This window comes from Pundamilia nyererei, unplaced genomic scaffold, assembly GCF_000239375.1.
Source record: "Pundamilia nyererei isolate P.nyererei 1_Seehausen unplaced genomic scaffold, PunNye1.0 scaffold00160, whole genome shotgun sequence".
NCBI lineage: Eukaryota > Metazoa > Chordata > Actinopteri > Cichliformes > Cichlidae > Pundamilia > Pundamilia nyererei.
In genome coordinates, this window is record NW_005187561.1 from 623974 (window position 1) to 646667 (window position 22694).

A 22694-nucleotide genomic window follows, 5' to 3' on the forward strand; every position below is an offset into this window, starting at 1 on the left:
GACACGCGGTGGTTTTACCGTCGTTGTTGCTAACGACAACGCATAAAAACAAACGCTTGTCTGTCTGTAGTGTAGTTATATTAAATATAAGACAGAGAGAACTTTAAGAAATTAATATAGCCACTACAGTGACCATCAAAACCATGAAAAAATATTGCCGTAAACAGTTTATTTTGCGACACCACGAAACAAACGATAGCGTAAAATGAAACGATAGACGTTTTTATATCGTCATCCGATATATATCCTTACATCGAACAGCTCTAGGTTAAAAGGATTTAAGAAAGCAAAAAAAGAGTCAAGAATATTTTTACCAGCATGTGTAATTTTTAAAAAATTTAATGGCAGAGGTGGTGATAACTTACACCAATTCCACAACCTTGAGGGTCAGCCAGTGCCTCTTGGCTTACTGGGAATATTTAATGGAATACAAAGACATCATTCATAACACACAAAGTTTCTCTAGTGCAACAGATGTAAACATTTAATGACAAAAAGTGCCTGTTAGCAGCATATAAATCACATAAACACAGAAAAGTGTACTTCCAATAGCCGGGAAAGCAATACTTCAACAAACACACACACACAACTAATGCCTGACAATAATATGTCAAGTGCCTATTGAGCACTGGGAATTCAAAAAAGGATTTCTCTTACTCTTATCTGCATATTAGCTTGATACACGAAGGCAGCCTTCAGTCCAGAGGGGAACCTTGCCTTACAACTGTTCTGTCTTTCCCTGAAACAGTTCTGCTTTTATCAAGTTTCTTGGTCCTCACACAAAGTTGGGGTGACATAACGTGCGCTTATTTACCACAAGGTAAGACCGTTACACAGCAAAGGAAAAGGATTTTTTTAATCCCCACTTGGTTCATGGAGAAACAATTATAAAACTGGCAGAGATCACACATGCAATGAGAAACTTTTTTTTTTTCAAAAGTACTTACCACTGAAATGCATTATAATGGAAGTAAACCATGCCAAGGCCATATAAAAAGGCAGCATTCTGTGGAGAAAACCAAAGGTTGGAAAATTGTTGTTAAGAGCAAAACAGACGTTTTTCAGCTCATTGTTTACTGTACAGAATTTAGCACTAAAGTAAGAGCTCGCAAGGATAACCTTGATGGCACGAAAACATGTTTATACACATTCAATACTAGTTAAATGTATGACTTTTCAAGGCCTTTAATACCACTTTAAATGAATTCTTCCCTGAGGTGAAACAGAGAGCAAGATAGAAGAGAGAAAGTAGCACCACATTAAACAATAGCCAAAAAAAGAAAAAAGGTTTCCATTTTCAATTTTAGGGCCCTGAATCCTTCTTCTTATTTGTTTTTTAAATGTCAAAATGCTCTGCTTAGGCTGCTGCCCCCGCGACCCAGCCCTGGATAAAGCGGATGAAGATGGATGGATGACCATTGAAAGAATGGCAACTGAAGGCACTTCTGCCTTGGCTTCACTTCTCAGGTCCACCGTTTGTTTTGTACCATCTATAGCAACCCCATGTTGCTTCTAACTTTCTATCTCAGTGATCATTTTATATGGAAATCTAGTTTAGGTTTTGTGTTTAACTCATGTCCAAAATCAGTCATGAGTCATTGTCTCCCTTCCCCCATATTAGTGCAGTAATCTATACATGGCACACAAACGATGCATTGTTACATAAATAAAACACCGTCTTTCTGTTACAGTATTTATTTTTGCTTTGTTAAAGGGAGGCAGTCTCATTGGGACTGGCACTGAGTCGGGGAAATCGAGACTACGAGCTTACATTATCACTTCACTGTGGTGAGCTGTAAGCAGGGAGCTGTCAGGTCTGATCACAATCGAACTCTCAACACCTCTGTTTAACGGGCGTGCTGAAGCACATGAAGAGCACGGACTGGAAACTATCATAACATAGATGACTGGACAATTTGACTAAAGTTCAAATAATGCTTTAAGGGAAAAAAAACTACTGATCTGGGGTTTAAGCTAACAAATTACACAATGGGGGACCATGATTATGGATGAGGTAATTGTGGTCGGGTAGACAGAAATAGAGCACTTTTTGTCTCCTTCCCCTGAAGTGCTTTTGTGATCCTCTTTCTCACCATATTAAGTTTGCTTTTCCCCTCACAATATTGTCTGTGATCCTCCTGAACAATACAAATAAGTTAATGTGCTAGTTCATGCCAGGCATGATACACTTGTAATTTAGCAGGACAAGCTATGCATTGCCCTGTTAAATTAAGAGGATGCGCGACACTTCACTTAACCTTATTGCTTTTAGTTTAGACAGAATACAGGTGCAAACTCTCAGCACAGCCGCTCCACTTTCCAAAAAACTTGGGATTACTAAAAAACTGCAAAGACAACAAATCATCTGACCACACTGGAGAAAAACAAGCTTAAAACTGTCATGCTATGAACTTGCTTCAAAGCAGTTAGCAACAAAATACTGAAAAAGTTGTGATGATAGGAGAAAACAAAATCATAACAAACGTAGTTCATTTGTAGCAGAGCAGTGTAAAAAAAATAAAAACAAACGAGCATCCCCAAAAGGGGATTCATTACACAGTGAAAGACTAATGTTCAACAGGGCATGTACCGATCCAGTAGCTGGACTGGATATCAGTCCAATCCGGACTTCAAAAACTGGCTCTGATACCAATTGATCTAAAGTCTATTCATTCAGTTCTACACTGCACATTAGCAACAGAGCAATGGCCGCTAATGGGACCACTAAGATAGCTTGTTTTGCAGGCATATCTTGATGCATGCTCAGTCATCCAGGTAAGTAAATCCCAAAAGGTTGATTCTGTTCATCTAGACTCCAGGAGGAGGCCTAAGGGTACATCTTTCGCCATCTTACACTGCTGTGATTGCAGCCATTCCCCAACTCTCTGAATGGTTCTCATGGCCATTAATCAGTGGTCTTTCATCAATGGTTTTCATATTAATGACCAAGGAACTGACCTCACAGCCCATTCAGTGGGCTGGTTTCAGTTATTGTGCAAATGTACTGTTTATAAGGCTGGGGAACTCTGCAGTCAGCTGAGACTGAAGAAGTCACTTGGCTGAGTAACGAAACGTTTCTCCCACTGAAAATGCTACGTCCAGATGAACAGAATCAACCTTTTGGGCTTTAAAGACATAGTTTTTCTTTAACCAAAAACTGTGATTAAGTGAGTTGATATGACTTAAGGCTCCAGCAAACATGCTTACACCATCTCTCTCTAGCTCGGTCGCTTTCAGTGCTGAGGTGAAACCAAACACCAGCATCTCTCTCTCTTACTTGTTGTGGTTATAGGAAGTTTGAAACTAGCTAAACGTAAAGTAATCCAGATGATTCCCTGCTAGCCACTGATTCTGCATTACTTTGCTCCGTTAATGAACGGTTTTGTGTAGACTTTGTCAAAAGAAACCGACATATGAACCAGAACACTAAATAACCACATTGTGGGCACTAATCTACAAGGAAAGAAGGCTGCTAGTGCTACCTGCAGCATCATGTGTCCAGTGTTAGGCACAGCACAATGAGAAAGACATTTCAGCAACATTTAAGACAGAATTTCTTTCCTGAATTATGTGACTAATGGTGGCAAAACACACATGCTAGATCTGGGACACTGTTTAACCTCGGTTAAATCAGTTATCTTGTTGATTAAATTGTAACTGTTTTCTAGACTCTACTGACTCCTTTAAAAAGCAGCTGAAGACATTTTTATACAAACGGGCTTTTAATTAATTTTAGCTTGTATGTCTGATCTTATTATAAAGCACTTTGTGATTTTTATCTGTGAAATGTGCTATATAAATACATTTTACTTACTTACTTATAGACTAGCTGACTAGCCTTATTTCTTTATTTTATTCCATTCAGTAGTAAATTAGTTACTGCTGTAAAGCCATGGTTATTCTTGATGCAAATTGGATGTCACTGGAACTGCAATTTAGGCAGGTTGTCATCCTGCTACAGTCTCTTCCTAAGTAATAAGCGACTACAGTAAAAAATCCCAAGTTAGAGGTGGACCCATATGGAAAAGATATATATAAATCTTATAAAGTTTGTATCCGTCTTGTGTGAAACTTGTATGAAAAGCATATAAGAGTGAAAACAGATATAAGATCCCTTGAAAAATTATATAATGAAACTTGTGTGTTTTGGACACTTACTAAAATAATGTATGAAAGTAATGCGAAAGTGGCCACTTTCATGAGTAATCACATATAAGTTTTTACTATTTCTTTTCCGTATGGGGAACAAAGCCTCCCACCAATGCACATTTAAACACAGCACAGAATAACAAAATCCCCTGACCTCTTAAAGGCTATGAAAAGCAGAATTGCGATAGTTCAAAACAAACAGTAGAAAGGAGCCTTTAACCTTCATGCCACAGCATTTCCAATGTGACTCTGGTCTCTGCACAGATATAAAAAAAACACAAACTAGCTGGCAACATTTGGCAAACTTCAGCTTTCAAAACGGTTACATAATACTGCTGACTAAATGACCTGTAATCAAGCCAGTTTATATGAAATCATGTTTGCTACTGTCTTTGCAAGACTGTTACATTTAGTTAACTGCATGCTTCCATCCATCCACCCCATCTTCCTGGTATTGTATCCAATTCAGAGAATGCACTTCAAGTTTCAGCAGAATAACTAAACAGCAAAAAAGAATATCCACACTATATTCACACTGACATGACTACCGATCTCCAAGCTCTATAAACTAATATCAAACTGTCAATCACAGTATCTACTCCAGCAGTGGCTCTGGACTAGGAGTGAATAATCTAAAGCAGGTTGCTGAGGCGCATTTTACAGGCTAACTGTCAACCAGTCAAGCATTGTTTGGTATGCGCACACTGTTTAAGGACAATGACATGCTGAACATTCTTGCATCTGAGCAGTTGTTAGCCTCTACCGCCCCTCAGTACCTGCAGCGCATTTAAGGCACCGTTTCTGATGCTGACCTGTACCTTTCTGGCAGCTCAAAAACAAAAGCAGTAGAAAAATCGGTAATAGGGGATGTTGTGTATCCCAGAAAAAAATCAGTCCTAGCAAATTAAAACATAAATAAATGAATACAGCTTTTTAATGGCTGTGTTACCTATAAGAGTCATGAACGCTTACCTTCCAGTAGTCCGACTGTGAATTGAAGTACCTCTGGTATGCAGATAATGCTAAATATAAGAACATAAAGCAGAGAGAGGGAAAGACTCAACAGGATGTAAACAATTTGTGACAATGTTAAAAGCTAAAGATATTTAGCTCTGTTACACTTCAACGCTTCCCAGCAGCAAAGCACAAATGACCTAATCTGAATATTTTATCATCAACATTTTTTCAAGCAGAGTAAAGAAACAAGAGTGAAGTCAAATTTTTATTGGGGAAAAAAAAAGATGTCTTAGTGGATCCTAAGAAGCAGATTTGACAGGAACAGGGAGCCATCTACACTCTGGTCTCTCACCTTTTGAATAGTCCTCCAGCAGAAGGTTGAAGTGTCCAAGCTGGCAGAAAATGTCAGGGTCCACTTTCCCCTCTGCTTTCAGGATGAGGGCATCATAGCAGCTAACAGCCTAAATAAAAAGGTGATAGCAATGAAGAGTTTAAAAGGGTGCGACTGATAACAGTAAGGTAGATGTTCAGTTTGTCCTGTGCATATTACAGAGACGTTATGAGGCTATAAAGGACCGATATGACCAATGCTTAGGTCACCGGATGAGCTTTATTGGAGGTAACGTTCTGACACAGTTGACTCACATACTATCAAAGGGATATCCTTTTCAAACCTTCTAGACCTGCTTTGCATAGTACCAGCTCTGTGCCCAAATATGGACCTGGAAAGTCAGTATTTAAACAATGGATATACAAATTATGCGCTTTAGCCCGCGCTGCAGTCACTAAGGACAAATGATTGATGAGTATGACTGTGTGCGTACATGAGAGGGTAAAATAAAGGCGGAAAAACAATTGTATCATTTGGAACCGCTGAAATAAATTAAATGTAACTCAACTGACAAAAATAAATGGTAAGTGAACTGAACAGAGTGTACTGTGAATTAGGGCATACAGAATACAGTCTTGTTGAGCTGGTAACAGTCACAGAAAATAAATTGTAACTTGACTGGTGCTTATATAGCGCGTTTCTACTCTGCCTGATTACTCAAAGTGCTTTACAGAACTTGCTTTATACCAGCTACAACTCAACAATAGGGCTGCCACAAACAATTACTTTGATAGTCGACTAGTCACCAATTATTTTTGCGATTAGTCGACTAATCAGATCATGCATCCATTGGACGTAAAACGTACAGCTTATTGCACCAGCAGCATCTGCTCTTATATAACTATCATTAGCTTACAGCTTTAAGTGTTTCAGGTATGTGCTAACTAAAAATAAAGACAAGATGATAGTTTATTAAATTTTAATGAAATTTGCAGATTGTTTCGTTGGAGTTTAATAAACTCAGCCGTCTGCTCCTTGCTATCTAAAATATAACAGGACACCGCAGTATATTCTCCAGCATCTCACACTTCTGATAATCAGCTGTCTGCTAGACGTTTATTCACCTGTGTAAAAACTATAACTTTAATCTCAGCCAACCGATTTACTCAGGAACAAATAAAATACTGAAAAAAGCCAAACAATAACATTTTTAAGTCATCTAAGTGACTTATATATGTTTAACCTGAGTAACGAAAGACGGCTGTGGGTTCGTAAACGATTTGTTGGGAGTCCGGTGTTCTCGCCGGCTCTAGTGAGCCTTGAATCCCGGCTACCTATCGAGCTGGTGGATAACAGACGTCTCAGAAAACGTTGGAGCACTTTTGAAAATATGTGGTGTCTTGATAAACTGAAGTTTACACAGCTACATTCTCGCCTAAAAAATATGTTAAACGTTTATTTTGTGACCCAGAAAGAATAATAAGAGTAAAATTCAAACTAACTAGCTGCCGCCATTGTTGGGATAGGTTAGGCCACGAAGTATACACCCGACCCATCCTTCAAATCTGGGGAAATGAAGGGCGCATTTGTCGGCCGCATTTGTTGGAGTCTTCGAATTTGGACAGTCTTCGTTGTGTCGTTGTAACATAATCAGCCTACAAATGCGGGCATAGGAGGATGCGGTTTCTGAATTTGGACACAGCTACGATACCGAACACTGCTTCTTCTTCTTCAAGGTTTAATAGCAGCTGGCATCCTTGTACATGCAGTGCTGCCATCTTCTGTTTCAGGCCATTGTTACACTCTTAAATCCTACTACTTATTCCTGCGTCTTTTGGGATCTTACAAAGTTTCAAATGACGCGTCAACTATTAAATTAGTTGTCGATGATTTTAATAGTCGATGTAATCATGACTAGTCGACTAATCATGGCAGCCCTACTCAGCAAAGAACTAACTTTATCACTGTCAGGTTATTGTCATGTGATGTGACTCAGATCAATATTTGAAACACAGCAAAACTATCAGTAGTATTTATCTATTTACAGTTTAAGGATGCTCCTTTTAGAACCTGTTCTAAAACACTGGCACTATCATATTGATGGAGCTGAAGCTGAAAGCATTGATCTCAGTGGCTACTGGAGAAGTCACTGCAAGAAATATAGGCAGAGCAAACTACAGGTATCTTACCACCTTAGTTTTCTTACAATAGTAGATGACCCAATGTCTGCAAGCAGAGCTACCCAATAACTAGCTCTTAAAACGCTCAAATTGAGTCTAGAGGTCTAATGGGAACCAAGGCAGAACTGGCTACACACCAGCACTATGTTGGTGGAAAAGAGGTAGTAGTAGATAATGTTAGTGCAAGAACTGGAAATCAGCCTGGTAGCAACAGCCAACACAGAATGGTTCCTTATTTTTGGTTTTGGTTCTTGTTTTGCAGAACTCGTGAGCAGCACTCCATCCTTCTGAATCCCATGCATGTCGGTCTAGCATAGACACTTTTTTTCCTGACAGGTGTACTTTGCAAAACAATGATATCCATCTCACTGTACGGCTATGTTGCGTGCACAATGTTGCTGCACTGTTTTTAGACAGATATAATTAACTAGCTGCACTGATTCTGAAACCTGCATAGTGTTTATCTGTGATCAGTTCTACTGCTCTGCAAAAAAGGCAACCTTCCATATATGTATGCTGCTTGTTTACAGCAGAGGCATATTTTTCAGAGATTCTGGCAAAGTACTTTTTCAGATAATTGACTCAGTATCTCTTCGTTATTACAAGACCTTATGAAAAAAAATTGAAAACATTATTCTTGTGCACCATGCACCTTATCTAGCGGTCTAGAAGAAAAACATTCCCGCATGATTCGTCACTGCACATACAACTACGCTAACATAAAAAGGGCTGTGATGTATCATTAACTGGTTAAAAATCCATGCACATTGAAACTATTGTTGTTCTGCTCACGAATTCTGCTTTTGGTGCAGCAGTGAAGTCTGTAGAGACGGTGTCAATCAGCAAGGACCACTTTTGAAACCATTTAGGCAAATTATATACTCTACGACGACAAATCTACTTGTTTTTAATATTCACCATTCAATGAACAGAGCATCGTGCAAAGAATTAGTCACACCACATTTTAAAATGGTAGGATGCGGAAAGAATATAAGAAGAATTAGGCAAAGCGCACTCATTTTGGAAGACACAACTGTATTTAATGGGATACAATCTAAAACACCATCGCCAAGAAAGACTCAACAACCAGACGTTGTAAGTTTAACGTTATGATGTTGAACGGTCAGGTTGTCCAGCTATCCAGCAGAGTATGAAGGACAGCAACACCACAAATGTGCAAAGAATGAGTGTAATGGCTCGGCCCTAATCTGAAAGTAGACCCTGACAAAACAACGTCCCAAGAAACCGCTTCAACAAGAAACCCAGAAGCCACATGTTGAAGACACATCCAGCACAGGCAGCTCACCTGTAGTAACATTGACTGAATGAGCAGGGTTGATGTGTTTGCAACACACACCGTGAAATCAACTGTAAACCCTTCTTTGCACTTTAATCGTGCACCTTTGTTCTAAAACACTGAACGCCGCCGTCGTTGTATCTTTTAAGCGAATGGTGGTTAGCCTAGCCACCGCTGCTAGTTAGCCAGTCAGCTAGCAAACCTTTGCTAGGTATTTTCTCCCTATCCCCGCCATCTTGCGGCAAGTTGAGCAGCCATTATTTTTGCAAGCTTAAATTAATACCTAACATTGTGTTTTTCATTCTTAGTGTTCTCCAGGTTATGCCGTAATAGCTAAAAGTGAGAGCAGGAAGGGGGTAGGGGGCGGGTAACCACTGGACAGTTAGCTGCTACATGCTAACAGAGTGAGCTGACGCACAAACCAAACTCTACCTGCCGTTACTGAGGAGGGGACGGACGACATAGTGCGACACTGATATTTCTGTTAACGCCTCTCGGTAAAAGTCAAAAAAGTCGGCGTTTACCGTATTATTAGGCTCGCTGTAATGCTTTTAGATACGAAATACCAAGTTGGCTTGGTAGCAAAGTATTAAATTTGTTAGTCCTACAGTTTACAACGTGTGCATGACTATCTAGCAATACTTAACTAGTAATAACCACTGTAATACGTTTTTTCACCGATACACGTGCCTTCCACTTATTGTGAGTTTTGTTAAAAGCAATATTTTTGCTACGCCAAGTATGTTTTCAACACTCCATAAAACGCTATGTACATGGTACCTACTCTCAACTACCGATGACACCACCGATTTGAGCAGGGTGGAGATTCCCATCTCCCTGCAATCGTACTGTAGCCCTGTCGGCTAGTTTGGGCATGTTTAATACTAAACATAGTAATAAACATAGCAGAAATACACTCGAGTTGGCTCGCTGTGTACCTGGCACTGTACGTGTTGTCTTGCGAATGCAATGATGTAAAACTGAGGGCTGGTTTGTACATTCAGCCCGCAGGTTCAGCTTCAAAGTTGGGGAAATTATGGTTTGTGTATGTCGCTGCTAGCCTTATACCAAGAGTGGCGTTGGGAGGTCTGTACCACGTATTTCATATGGGATATGCACTCGTCTGTGGAGATAACGGAGAGCGGCAACTGTGATCCTATTCTGTGGCATACCTTTAACAGCAAGGCCTTCGTTCTGGCGCCATCTTCTTGAAGCCTATGAAATCCAAACAGTGAACTGCAAGTAGAGGACAGACAACACAGGCGGTTCCGTATTACTTGGAGGGGAGGGGGGGGCAATTGTTGTTTCCAACTGCGCGAAGAAAATTTATTAATTGCAAAAAAACTAAGCGAATTAAACTATTCACACAATAGAGCGTCTAACCTGTCAATTCCGACCAAGCTCTCTTTCTCTTGCGCTGTTAGCTTCGGAAAGTCCTCTTCGATTTCAGTCGCTTTTCCCGACGCCATTTTCTCCTCGTCATTACCAGCAACGCCGAGACTCCGGGCAGCAGCAGAGGCAGCGGCGGTGAGCGACACTCCGCACGATTTCATGGAAAAGAACTGGGAAAATCAACGGCACCGAGCAACTCCGCCAAAATGCAGTCACAACGAAAGTGTTGCACACCTATCCAGGATTAAAACGGGGCGTAGTGTAATTCTTGCCAAATCCTCAAGGAAATGATCCCTTCAAGTTATCTTCCACACTCCTCATTGTACATCAAACTCAACGTGTATTCCAGTGCCAATTTATGCATGAAGTTGATGTAATGTTGGGTTGTAGGACTGAGTGTTATTTTATAATATCGCAAACTTCCCCAACCATCGGCTCAAAGTTGTTGTAATTGTGTCACACAGGCAAACGCATGCCGCCACCTTCGACACGCCCTCTGCTCATTGTGCCCAATCAGCACGCGGCATCCGCGGTCACGTGGTGGTCTCCTGTTGACGTGTTGCGAACACGCGAACGAACACGCGCACGCACACATCAAATCTGTTTCCAAGTCCCGCCTCACGTCCTGCGATTGGTTCTTCAGGCTATATTATGATTACGTAACTGTTTTTGTAGGTAACGTATTGGTTAAAATAACTGTCATATGTGCCAAGGGTATTTGTTGCAACGTCGCACATGTACTTTTTGACTGATAGATAGATAGATAGATAGATAGATAGATAGATAGATAGATAGATAGATATTAGCTCAAGAAACTGGGAACTCATTTTCCTCCAAATAACACAAATAAACATGAATTTAAAAAAAATGAACGACTGAAGAAACTGTGAAATGAACCATAGAAAGTAAACTAAAGTGAAACAGTCCAGAAAACTATAACTATTCCCTTTTTGAAGTTTTGTGCCGTGTTATTTATCTGTTTTTTAAGCTTCAGGAGGACGTCAGTTAGCGAATGAACTGATATTTGTTTATATCTTTTTTGGTGTTCCAAAAAAGATATAAATAAATCCCCATAAAAAATAAAAAGCCATATAAAACTTAGTAATAACATTTTAATATATTTACTATCGATTCTTTCTTTTGCTTGTCTGTTTTGTCTTTTTCTACCACTAGGCACACCGGGTTATTACGAAACTCATTCATGGAGAATTCACGGCAGAATTTCTTCTGCTAACTTAATAGTGCAAAAATAACCTAAATAAATGAAACCTGTTATTGTCAGGAATTAGTCAGGAATTGTTTTCCTAATATCAGTTAGGAAAATAGGGGGCTAACCATCTCCACTTGGAATGCACTCATTTAGAGTTATTCTTAAAAAACAAAATAGTCACAACCAACACACCTTTAGCTGCCCATACCTGTGTCCTAACAACCTTCAGTGCACTGAGTGTATTGGAGGTCACGCGAAACCTGGATGGAGTTGCGAGACTGGCAAAATCTCCAAATGTTTCATAAGAAACAAAAACATGTATTATTATTATTATTATTATTATTATTATTATTATTATTATTACTACTACTACTACTACACAACGTATAACATTGCAGTATATGTAGGCCTGCCCATGTCTCAGTTTCTTTTTCACCGTCAAATTTATGCAAATGACGCCGGACGTGAAAGCAGCTGAGGACAGACCAGTGCACTCCAAAATGGCGAATAGCAAGGGTAAGGAGGCCTGTAAAGTTATTGCATGTTATTCGGATCCAGGACGGTCTCGACACCGTGGGTGCATTTAGTAACGTTCGCGTTGCTGCTAAGAAGCCTTGAAGACGTTTTCCCGTTTACTCTGTAGCACTGACTGTGTCCTGGGCCGCACCATTTACAGCTAACATTAACTTTTCACCTGTTAGCTTTAGTTATGTAGTCATGCTAAGTTATTGTTAGGCCCATGAATTTTAGTAAGTTGTAATGGAGCCCGTAATGAAACTATTGGTATCTGCCTCTGTCATGATAAATCTTAAGTAAAAAAGCAGGAAACTACTAAAATTGATCGTTGAGTTATGGCGTCCAGAATCGTATGTTGATTTTGTAGCATTAATATAACTGTGCTTGTAAGGCTTCTCGCCGCTGCATTCATTGTTATTTCATGCTAGCTGTCTTTTATTTTTTCTTGTATGTACACAAGCGGAAGATGAGATTTACGACAAGGTCGTGGATCTGACAGAATACGCTAAACGTCAGCGATGGTGGAACCGCCTTTTCGGAAAGAATTCCGGCCCCATAGCTGAAAAATACTCTGTGGCCACACAGATTGCAATAGGTGGAGTGAGTGGATGGTAAATATTCTCATTAAAATTATGCTGCCTTTAGCGTAGTAAATATGAATGGCTGAGAAACACCCCAACGCAAAATGAGAAAATCTCAAGATTTAGATGGTTATTGCTCTGTGTCTCATGTTGTTTACAGTATATCTTCTGTTGGCTAATTGGACACGGATGTCTTTATTTCTGTACTGCGCAAAAATCTCTAGCCACCCCACATTCCCCTTTCCTAGGAAAATATGAAATGTGTGCAGACAGTATTTGAAACATGCAAACATATATACAGTATATAAGAAAAACAGAGTTTATACAATACTCATGACCTTTTAAGTGATGGTCAAGTCTCCTCAGAAAGCTTTCGTCTAATTCCTTTAAGCACTCTTCAAAGATAGTTCTTCAAAGTTCTCCTTTGAATGCTGTTTGTTCCATTCTTTGTCATGATGATCTCACACTGCTTCAGTAATGTTGAGGTCCAGGCTTTGCACAATCGGTGGCTGACAGCGTTCCACTGTGTTTTTTGTTGTTGTTGTTTGGTTTTGTTTGTTTGTTTGTTTGTTTGTTTTTTTTTGGGGGGGGGGTATCCAGGTATGCCTTTAGCAGCGTGTATGGCAGCAGTTTCATTCTTTAGTTTCAGTTTCCAAATCAGACACTTTAGAGATGACATTGGGTGGTGGATCAAAGATCATTTTCTGTGTTCATGAATTTATTACTTTTGACAAGTTATTTACAACCCAGTTCTTGTGTCATTTGGCATACCTCAGAACTTGGAAAGGAACGTCCAAAGAAAAACATTAAAAGAGCATCAGAAGGGCTGGAGAGCTACTGCTCAAGGCCGCTTTAAAAAATGACCAGGAGGCCTGGCTCTTTGGAAGCAGAATATAAAGAAATGAGGAGTAGCTCAAAATGTTTTGTACAGTATTGTATTACATATAGTGCATGCTCATCGTGCTGTTCACATGTTACTGTAGCAGAGAGTCAAAATTGTATTTTGCCATCACTTAAGAAAACAAATTTCACACTCCCAACTTTATAACTCTGCAGTTAAGGTATCTTGCAAACAGTGTCTTAGTTACACTTTATCAGTGGAACCTTTCACATCATGCAAACCTTATGACAGTGAATGGCCACCTTACAATGGTCATTGTTAGGCTAACTTGTGTCATTATTATTGTTAGATCAGCTACTATGCTCTCTTTTCAATTTGCCTTAGGTGTGCAGGTTACCTCTTCCAGAAGGTTGGAAAAGTTGCTGCTACCGCAGTGGGGGGAGGTCTTCTGCTTTTACAGGTATTATTGCATCGCCCTGCATAAATATGTGCAGGTTAAGCTTTTCAACACATTGACATTGTTTTCATGAATCTGTCTTTCTTCAGGTAGCTAACAACAGTGGCTATATCCAAGTGGACTGGAAGCGAGTAGAGAAGGATGTCAACAAAGCTAAGAAGCAGTTAAAGAAGGGAACAGATCAGGCAGTCCCTGAGCTCAACACATTTGTTGAGAAGGTAATTTTGTTGTGAGTTGTCTGGTTGACTGTGAGATCATTTTCACCCTCCCATTACAACGAAAAAGTGACTGTGTCATATGAAATATGGTTTGTGTCTTTCAGTCCAGAGAGTTTGTGAAGAAAAACATTGTCGTCACAAGTGGCTTCATCGGAGGATTCCTGCTCGGCCTGGCATCTTAGGACCTACCGAATGAGAAGAGTTATTGGGGTTTTTTTGTGTTATGTTTCTGATGTTATAAAAAGCTATAGGGGATAATTATAAGTCTTTGCTGAAAAGTTCTCAAGTGTTTTAACAGCAAGTGACCAACAGATACCAGTTTAGCTTGGAGCTCTGTGTTTTTACTTAAGCTGCATTGCAAACCCCTCTGTTTATAACACCATACTTGTTGATATAGACATGGGACTTATTTATTAGCCCAGAATGGCCATCTTGAAACACTCCAGTTTTAACGCCAAATAATAATACATATCATGTAAATTAAATCAAAAAAGGAAACCCAGCAGAATGTTTCTGTTATTATGTATTTATTAAAAAAACGGGACAGTGTTCCAGAAGGAAAGATTTCCCATTGTGGTTGTGCACAGTTGGGGCAAATAGATTTCAGTTCACCTACACCTGGCAGGGGATGCATGTCTTTAGGGTATTCCATCAGTGCCACTGTTAATTTTTATATTTTGGTTTAACACATTATAATCAATCATCTTCAAAGTAAAAACTGGGTTACACCAGTCTTTGCGGTCTCTGTTTTTTATGGTCTATTATGTTTAGCATCGCTTTGGGTACTGAAGGCTGTGGTCTGACTATTATGTAAGTAAATAAAAATAAAGAAATATGTTTAATTGTGTCTAATTCAATTTACAGTGCAGTTTATTTAACTGTACAGATGAAGAAACCTAGTCTCGGATGCCTTTGAAGTCTGTTAGTATACATTCATCCATGCTTTGGTTTACTTTCACTTGGATTTTGTAAAATGTTTTAGTTTGCACATATAATTAGAAACAAAAATGAGCTGCTACTCTGGCCATTTATTTTTGTATGCCCTACAAGCATAATAGTTTACAGTTTACAAGGAAACAGGATGTGTTATAATGTATTCTTGAGTCCAAGTTAAATTTTTGCAGGATGTGTGTGGCATACATTAAATTATAATTTCTTAGGTAGACACAGAGGGCTTTTAGATGGTGTAAAAGTTCAAGCAAGAATTATTTCCAAATCATCAGAATGTACAGTAAACTCTAAACAGCAAGGTATTATTTACAGGGATAATTACTTAATTACCTTAGTAGTGGTGGTTATATTATGCCAACTCTGATACTATTTGTAAACTTTAATATATAAATAGTACATAAGTACACAGTTTACGCTCTGTTGCACTTTTTAACTTGTAGGAAAAATAATGTGTTTATAAATTCTTTTTTATTTAATTGGCTATGTTAGCATCAAAATATACGATGAACAGCAATAATTTGAATATTGTTATGAAAATAAAAATATTTCATTGGTTTTTTTTGTTGCTAAGAGACGTGTCCCCAAAAGACGTTTCCATGGTAACAGACCAATAACAGACCGTTGGAACTTCAGGGCCGCTGAGTTTTATGGAGAAAGTAATCCAACAGTTATAAGTATTACCACCATGGCTTTACCGTTTCTGCCGGGGAACTCTCCCAATGAAAGAGTAAGTTTACGACACTTCGTATGTTTCTCGCAAATTACCGAGTTTCGTTAGCAGGCGACTTCCTTAGCTAGAAACTAACCCCAGGTCGCCTGTTAGCTAGAGAGCGCTTAAGCTCAGATAAAAGTGGTTGTACGAGTGGGTGAGTGATGTATGCTGTTTAGAAAGCGCTTTGAGTACTCGGGCATATAAGAACCAGTCTATTTAACATGTTTTTAATAGAAAGTGCTCAGATATACTTTCTCCTTTCTGTACCACAGCTGGGGAAGGAGAGATTCCACAAATCCCAACATTTTAACTATTCCAGTGGAGTCCCTATGCTGGTTGGGTCTGAGAAGCCAGGCATTGGAGGAGAACATTTAGTTGGTCAGGAGATTAAACCAAAGTACTCCGTCTATCCCATAGGAAGTGGTACCGGTTTACCACCATGGGTAACCTTTGACAAACAGGTGAATAATAGAAACTGATTTTAATTCTCCACTCAGACAGACATGGTATAGCTTTATGTTATTTTTTTCATGTCTGTTATTAAGGTTTAAAGCTTCCAATATCTTGTGTTACTCATTCAAGTAAAAAAAAAAATTAAAGCCTGGTATTTTTTAAAGCCTGTCATCATCTCGCATTTGTCATTTGAGTAATTTTAGCCACAAAATATCACTTTGTCCTTCTAGGTTCTGTGTTTTGATGCATACTTCCAGGAGACTGTACCTGAGGCTCAGTCTGAGACGTACAGAATCAGAAAGTGTAAGATCTACTTCTTCCTGGAAGACGATACCATACAGGTTGTGGAGCCGGAGTACAAGAACAGTGGCATTCCCCAAGGTGTCTGTGATATAACAGGAAATATCTTGAGAATATTGCTTAAATTCAATTACAGCCTCAATAAATAAATAAACAATGAGACACTATGCAAAATATAAATGGAAACAGAATAAAATGAGTTGCAAATCTGATAAACTCACATTTTACTCATGATAAAAACTTGTAACATTTTTAAGAAAAAAATAAGGTCACATTTGAATTTGATGGGAGGAAGATGAAGAAGAAGAAATTCAAATATTGCATTTTAATTCGTCTGACTACAGATGCAGTCTACTTTGCCTCTAAATTTTAAATGAGTGTTTGCTCAGAGAAGATGGTGGCGTTGTTCACATACAGCTTCTTCTCTGCATGATTGAGCTTTAACCGTTTCTGCCAACCATTTGTGGAAAGTGAACAGTGATTTCTGGAAGTGTTCCTGAGCTGATGCAGTGATTTCCATGATAAAACCATGCCTGTATTAGATGCCTTCGGGGTGGCGATGATCATGGGCATCCAGCATTGATTTTCAGCTTTGTCTCTTGCAAAAAGACATTTCTCCAGACAAATATGGGTTTATGAGTTTGTCAGTGATTGCATTCTGTTTTAATTTACATTCTATACGGCATCACAACTCTTTTGGGAATGGGTTTGGATTTTTGTTAATCTTCTGCTTTTTCCCAAGTGGCCCAAAAATCTGCAATATGATGAGAGTTTCCAGACTCATTTGTTACTGTGTTGGTGATCCCTGTCATAGGAACACTCATTCGTCGCCACCGTATTCCACTGCCTCCTCCAAATGAAGGCCAGTTCTACAACCTGTTCCATTTCAACATCAACCAACAGATGAAGCTGCACTCTCGCACATTCACTGTGACTGACTGTGACTCTTTCACAAGGAACTTTCTGACAAAACTTGGGGTGCACGTAAATAACCCTACAACTGTACCTGAGGACCCCTACAGCAGCCTACGGGAACAGGTGGGCATCCGAAATACATTTTTTGTTGTTTGTATTTTATTTTAACTCTTTTTTTCTTTTTTTTTAACTCTGTCGAAATATATTTTAATCCTCCTTTATTTATTTTTTTTAAAGAAAGTTATAGCGAATAATCTATTTGTTTCACGCTTTCAGCTCAAAAAGAGTATGCAGCCACTTCGGCCATATGAGAGACATGATACGCTGAAGCAGTTCTTGGACCATGACCGCAAAGTCCTGCGCTTCTACTGCTTCTGGGATGACTCACAGAGCATTTATGTTGACTTGCGGGAGCTCATACTGCACTACTTCCTGGTTGATGACACCATAGAGATCCGGGAGGTGATCCCCCCAAATTCTGGCAGAGACAAAGTGAACAAATTTCTTCGTCGCTGCAGACTACCTAAGGTAGGTAAAGCAGCGTGATAAGAGCGCGATAACAGCTGTCGAGAAATGAGAGAGTAAAGAAAAAAAGCACAGGCAGGGTTATACAAAAGGATAAATAAGGGCTTTTTTGAGCTTGAAGTTTTGCTATTTCTTTGTTTTTGTTAACTTTTAAAGATGGTTACTCCTAACCTAAAGGCTTGCAGTGTCCCTCTTTCTGGTTGTGTTGCTTCTTTTCGTCTTCCTGCTTTCATGGAGACCTCATTCACTCTGACAGGACTGCTTTAGCACCCAGTTTCCCTCAAGCATGTAGGCTTTCTCCTCCAGTTACTGACTGACCAAGCTTAATTAATCCTGAAGGACATCCAGGCATCAATCATGTCAGTGTATAACTATGTGTTTTCAGTCCAGTAACGTTGTTTGCTCCGATGCCTTTTTATTAAATGTCAGCCTTAAAGGTTGAGCAGACTTTGCCATCCAGTGGGAAATCACCGTGTCCTTAACGACAGATCTCGTTTCCTTCTTCAGTCTTATTTTGTTGATCTGCTTCTCCCTCTCTCTTTCAGTCTTTTATCCGTCTTTTTATTTCTCTTACCAGTTATGTGCATGCAGAATGGTATTTACTTATAAAGAATAATTTTGGTTTAACAGTTTCTGTATTTTTCCTCTCCGCACTTGTTTCCCTTTTGCAGCATGTTCCAGCCAAAGTCAAGCAGCCTGGAGAGATAACAGACCGCACGGTGCTCAACGTGCTCACCTCCAGTACTATGGGAAACCGCTACATACTGGACAGCCTCAAAGTATGTCCTGTCTCAGCCACGCTCACACTACAAACATGCTAACGGGATGTTATTTGAGAGGTCACCGAGAGGCTAGGCAGTTAGCGAGATTTACATGAATCTCAGAGGTTAAACCTAAAACGAGCTATTAAGACACTCGATTAGAGTTAGAGGATAAAATATGCGTCAAATTACAATCCAGTAATCCAGTCTAGGGGAAGGCAGCTTCCTTTTTCAGTTAATACAATACTGTGCAAACCTCTTGTGTCACTCCTCATTTCCTCCATATTTTGCTAGGAAATTAGGAAATAGAGGCAATTTATTGAAACATGTGTGTACATATGTGGAAATACAATATATAAGGCAAAAACAGAGGATGTACAAGACCTTGAAAGTCAAAGTATGACCACCTTTATACTTCACAGTCTGAACTCTCTTAGGTGGCTTTTCTTCTAATTTCTTTGACTATCCTTTAGGAATAGCTCTCAAAGACTTTCAAAGTTCTTCTTTGGATGTTGGCTGCTTTTTGTTCTGTTCTCTGTGAAGATGATGCCACACTGCTAAAATGATTCTGCTGAGGCCAGTCCATGACTGATAATGTTCCATTGTGTGTTTCTCTATTCAGATATGCTTTTACTGCGTTGGCAGTGTCATGCTGAAAAAGAAGCTGTTGCTAATCAAACACAGATTATGTTTGACCACACTTTTCTGTATTAAATAATAATTCCATCAATTTTCAGTTTTGCCTGTATGCAACCATCAGTCTTATCAGAAATAAAAGGTTTCCTGAGTTTGACCCAAAATAAGGTTTTAAAATGCTTCCACAGAGCGTTAATCTTATTCCACCATTTTTGCTGACATAATTTCTGCTGTGGATTTTAATTCAGGATTCTTCGATCACCATGTCCCACTCCCTGTATCCACTCAGCACCAGGCTCTTAATAGATATAACCATCCAATTCATGTGTGTTTAAGTAATTCAATTCAACAAGTAAGATTCTATATAAGTTTTTGTTTTGTTTACTCATGTCATTATCTCTATTCTCACCTGCAGACCGGAGCTGTCCACGAGGAATTCTACAAGGACTGTGATTTAATCATAGGTGGGGAAGTGAATGTGTGGGGCAGGAGAGTAATCCTCGCTGACTGTGATGACTTCACCAAACACTACTACCGCGCCAAATATGGCATCGGTACGGTAAACACTAGTGCAGTGCTGTTGATTTCTTTATTTCAGTATTACTAAAAATGTTTGCATTGTTTCTTTGGACAGGATTGTCAACTGAAAAAAAAAATTGCATTATGTATACACCTATGGAATAACTGATGTAAGAAAATGCTTACAGTGACATATTTTTTCCTGGGGATTTTCACTTGTGTCTTGCATTGCATTAATCTGAACACTTGGGGGCAGTAAGAGCAAGCATCTGCCAAAGCCGTCTTTCTTGTGGAGGTGATTCCTGAATCCAATGGTACAGGATAGATTTGCTTGGATAATGAAGTCTTTCTGTCTATAGAGAGCGCTTATTGCTTGACGCTTATTAGAAAAACAGAAAGTGTTCAACACCACTGATGAACTGACAAAAGACACCTGGGCCTCCAGTTAAAGTTAAAGGCACTTACTCCCCGGCAGGGAAAAACCTTATAGTGTATCCTTGCTCACTGCCACCCTGGGCAGGTTTTGGGGGCTTGCTGCATTAGTCACAGTAGGAAACAAGACAGAGGCCCCGCTGACAGGTCACTGTGATGGAAGTGTCCCTTCTTGCTCTGAGTAGTCAGGGGTCAGCTCAGGGATAGATGACCTGTTTCGTTGTGATCATTTAAGCTCTCCTCCTGGGTTTATTTTCTTCTTTTAAATGTTTTGTCTCTTCTTTCTTCTGCTTCCTCTTAGAGGACTTCACCCCGTTGCAGTACAAAGCTCCGCCAGCCCCTAAGCCCCCGAGACCTGTGCCCCCCTACAACGGCTTTGGCTCAGAGGAGGACTCGCTTAGCTTCTGCCAGCGCCTCCTGCCCAAGCCACCACGGAAAGACTTCCAGAAATTTATGGCGAAAGACAGGTTCGATGAGTTTAAGTCACAGTCACAATCAAATTAGTTTGTTATCTCTACTCTATCTCTCACTATATGTGTGTTAGTGCTAGCCCCGAACTCTACTGTGAGCCTGTCTCCACAGGTATGGCTTGGACAGTAAAGTGCTGAATTTCCAAGCTAAGATGATTACAGCTGATCCAGTTGACAGAGAGCGGGTCTTCATCATCTCCTTCTACCTCTCCAATGACACCATCAGTGTGTTTGAACGCCCACAGAAGAACTCAGGTAAAAACTTTCCATCCTCATTTGCAACAGAAACACTCGTAGGACCTGAGATACAAATCGATGACCCTCATGGTTCGGATACATGTAGTTAAGTATTACCGATGCTTTCTTTCTACACTCTGTCCCATGTTGTAGGTGTTCTTGGTGGTAAGTTTCTGGAGCGCGGTCGTGTAAAGAAGCCAGGCCAGGAGCTGTTTAAGAGTCAGCTGTCTCAGTACTTTACAGCTCAGGATCTGTATGTGGGAGCTACCCTCTGCCTTAACAGCATCAACTTCCAGCTTCTGGATGCTGATGAATACACATTCAAGTACATGGAGCAGCATGCTGAGGAGGTAAAGAGGAAAAATAAGAAATCAGCACAAGCTGGTTTTAGTTTTTTGTCTCGGGGGCATGAAGCAGTCCGCTTTTCCTTAAGTGCTATTAAGAATGTTTTCTGTGTTACCCTTTAAAGTTTCCCAGAGCCAACATGGGCATCATCATTAGCAAACTAAGGTCCCTTCCGGAGGAGAAACAGTGTGAGATCAGGAAGTTTCTGACTCTCAGTGACCCCAGCAACACTGGCTTCATCCCTTTTGAGTCGATAAGGTACAGTAATGAAGCAAAAACACTCGCAGTTTAATCTCTAGCCCGCAAGTGTTGAAGTACGTGATCAATGTATTCAGTTCTCCAAGGTGAAATTACTGCCAGCACCTCCTGTTAGTAGCGTGTGGTAACTTGGACGAGACCGAGAGAAGGGTTCTAGTTCCCAACCAGTGATGAAAAGGACAGTTAATCACTACATATGTGGAGTTTAAATAGTGATTTACTGGAGACTAATTTGTTCCTGTCCAATTCTAGGGATGTAAATATAATAAGTGACACATGAAAGCAAAGAGAAATCCTGTGCACAGTATATTAAGGGTGTTTTCACATCTGCAGGGTTTAGTCAGTTTAAATCAAATTCTAAGTCGAACTCTCTTCGTTTTATGGAAAATGGAGAATAAAACAGTTAGTATGGGCCAGCTATAAATTGAATGTAAGTTCTCCATGTTATCCACTCAGCGAGAACATAACCTCAACCTCTTTCCTCTATTTACTTTTGTTGCTCCAGACACATCTGACCAATAAGCATACTACACGTTCTCACTTATTTTGTAGCGACACATTTTGGTTCACTTGGAGTTCCCCTTCGAGTTTTATCTGGTAACCAGAAACCAAATCTTCGTGTTTACACACTCATGAGCTGATTTGGACCAGAGTAAGTGAACTGTAGGTGTGAAAACAACCTTAAAGGATTGTGAGATGTGGGTTAATTCATTTGTCATCAGTTTGTGTGTATTATTTTCTCCCCACATAGGAGCCTGCTGCTGGGACTGGACTGCAATCTGTCTGAGCACGAGGTGCTGGTGCTGGGCCGGTGTTTCTCAGAGCGCGAGCAGACCCAGGTGGACGTGGGCTTGATGCTGGCTGTGGCCCAGGACTTCCTCAAGAAGAAGGCCTTTGAAGAATTCCCTAAAATGGCCAGAGCATTCGCGGATCACGATCGACACAAGTAAGGCAAAATACTATTGCAACATAAACACAGACACACACAGAAAAACACACAGGCAGATAGCGTCACAACAAGGCATCAATCGTGCAGCCTGTGGCCCCCGTA

At 39.9% G+C, this 22694-nt stretch overlaps 3 protein-coding genes across 5 annotated transcripts in view; 2 read left to right on the forward strand and 1 right to left on the reverse strand.

Annotated features, from left to right (window-relative positions):
* kdm6a (lysine (K)-specific demethylase 6A) overlaps positions 1-10800 on the reverse strand; it is a 45893-nt gene extending 35093 nt beyond the window's left edge. For both annotated transcript variants that reach the window (XM_013913936.1, XM_005745547.1), the window contains exons 1-5: positions 10298-10800; positions 10087-10150; positions 5459-5567; positions 5122-5171; positions 948-1006 (exon numbers count right to left, since the gene is read on the reverse strand). In XM_013913936.1, the coding sequence (XP_013769390.1) occupies positions 948-1006; positions 5122-5171; positions 5459-5567; positions 10087-10150; positions 10298-10467 (452 nt within the window). In that variant the 5' untranslated portion in view covers positions 10468-10800. The remainder of the gene's footprint in view (positions 1-947; positions 1007-5121; positions 5172-5458; positions 5568-10086; positions 10151-10297) is intronic.
* Positions 10801-11951: 1151 nt separating this feature from the next.
* fundc1 (FUN14 domain containing 1) lies at positions 11952-14971 on the forward strand. The gene is made up of 5 exons (XM_005745510.1): positions 11952-12032; positions 12493-12643; positions 13839-13914; positions 14001-14129; positions 14234-14971. The coding sequence occupies exons 1-5, from the start codon at positions 11963-11965 to the stop codon at positions 14309-14311; spliced, it is 504 nt and encodes a 167-aa protein (XP_005745567.1). The 5' UTR covers positions 11952-11962; the 3' UTR covers positions 14312-14971.
* Positions 14972-15658: 687 nt separating this feature from the next.
* efhc2 (EF-hand domain (C-terminal) containing 2) overlaps positions 15659-22694 on the forward strand; it is a 10458-nt gene continuing 3422 nt past the window's right edge. Inside the window, exons 1-12 of one of the 2 annotated variants that reach the window (XM_005745511.2) lie at positions 15659-15807; positions 16065-16253; positions 16476-16626; positions 17360-17583; positions 17737-17988; positions 18657-18764; positions 19798-19936; positions 20635-20800; positions 20916-21058; positions 21194-21390; positions 21510-21643; positions 22395-22589. In XM_005745511.2, coding sequence (XP_005745568.1) covers positions 15766-15807; positions 16065-16253; positions 16476-16626; positions 17360-17583; positions 17737-17988; positions 18657-18764; positions 19798-19936; positions 20635-20800; positions 20916-21058; positions 21194-21390; positions 21510-21643; positions 22395-22589 — 1940 coding nt within the window. In that variant the 5' untranslated portion in view covers positions 15659-15765. The remainder of the gene's footprint in view (positions 15808-16064; positions 16254-16475; positions 16627-17359; positions 17584-17736; positions 17989-18656; positions 18765-19797; positions 19937-20634; positions 20801-20915; positions 21059-21193; positions 21391-21509; positions 21644-22394; positions 22590-22694) is intronic. The other variant, XM_005745512.2, reaches the window with a different exon arrangement.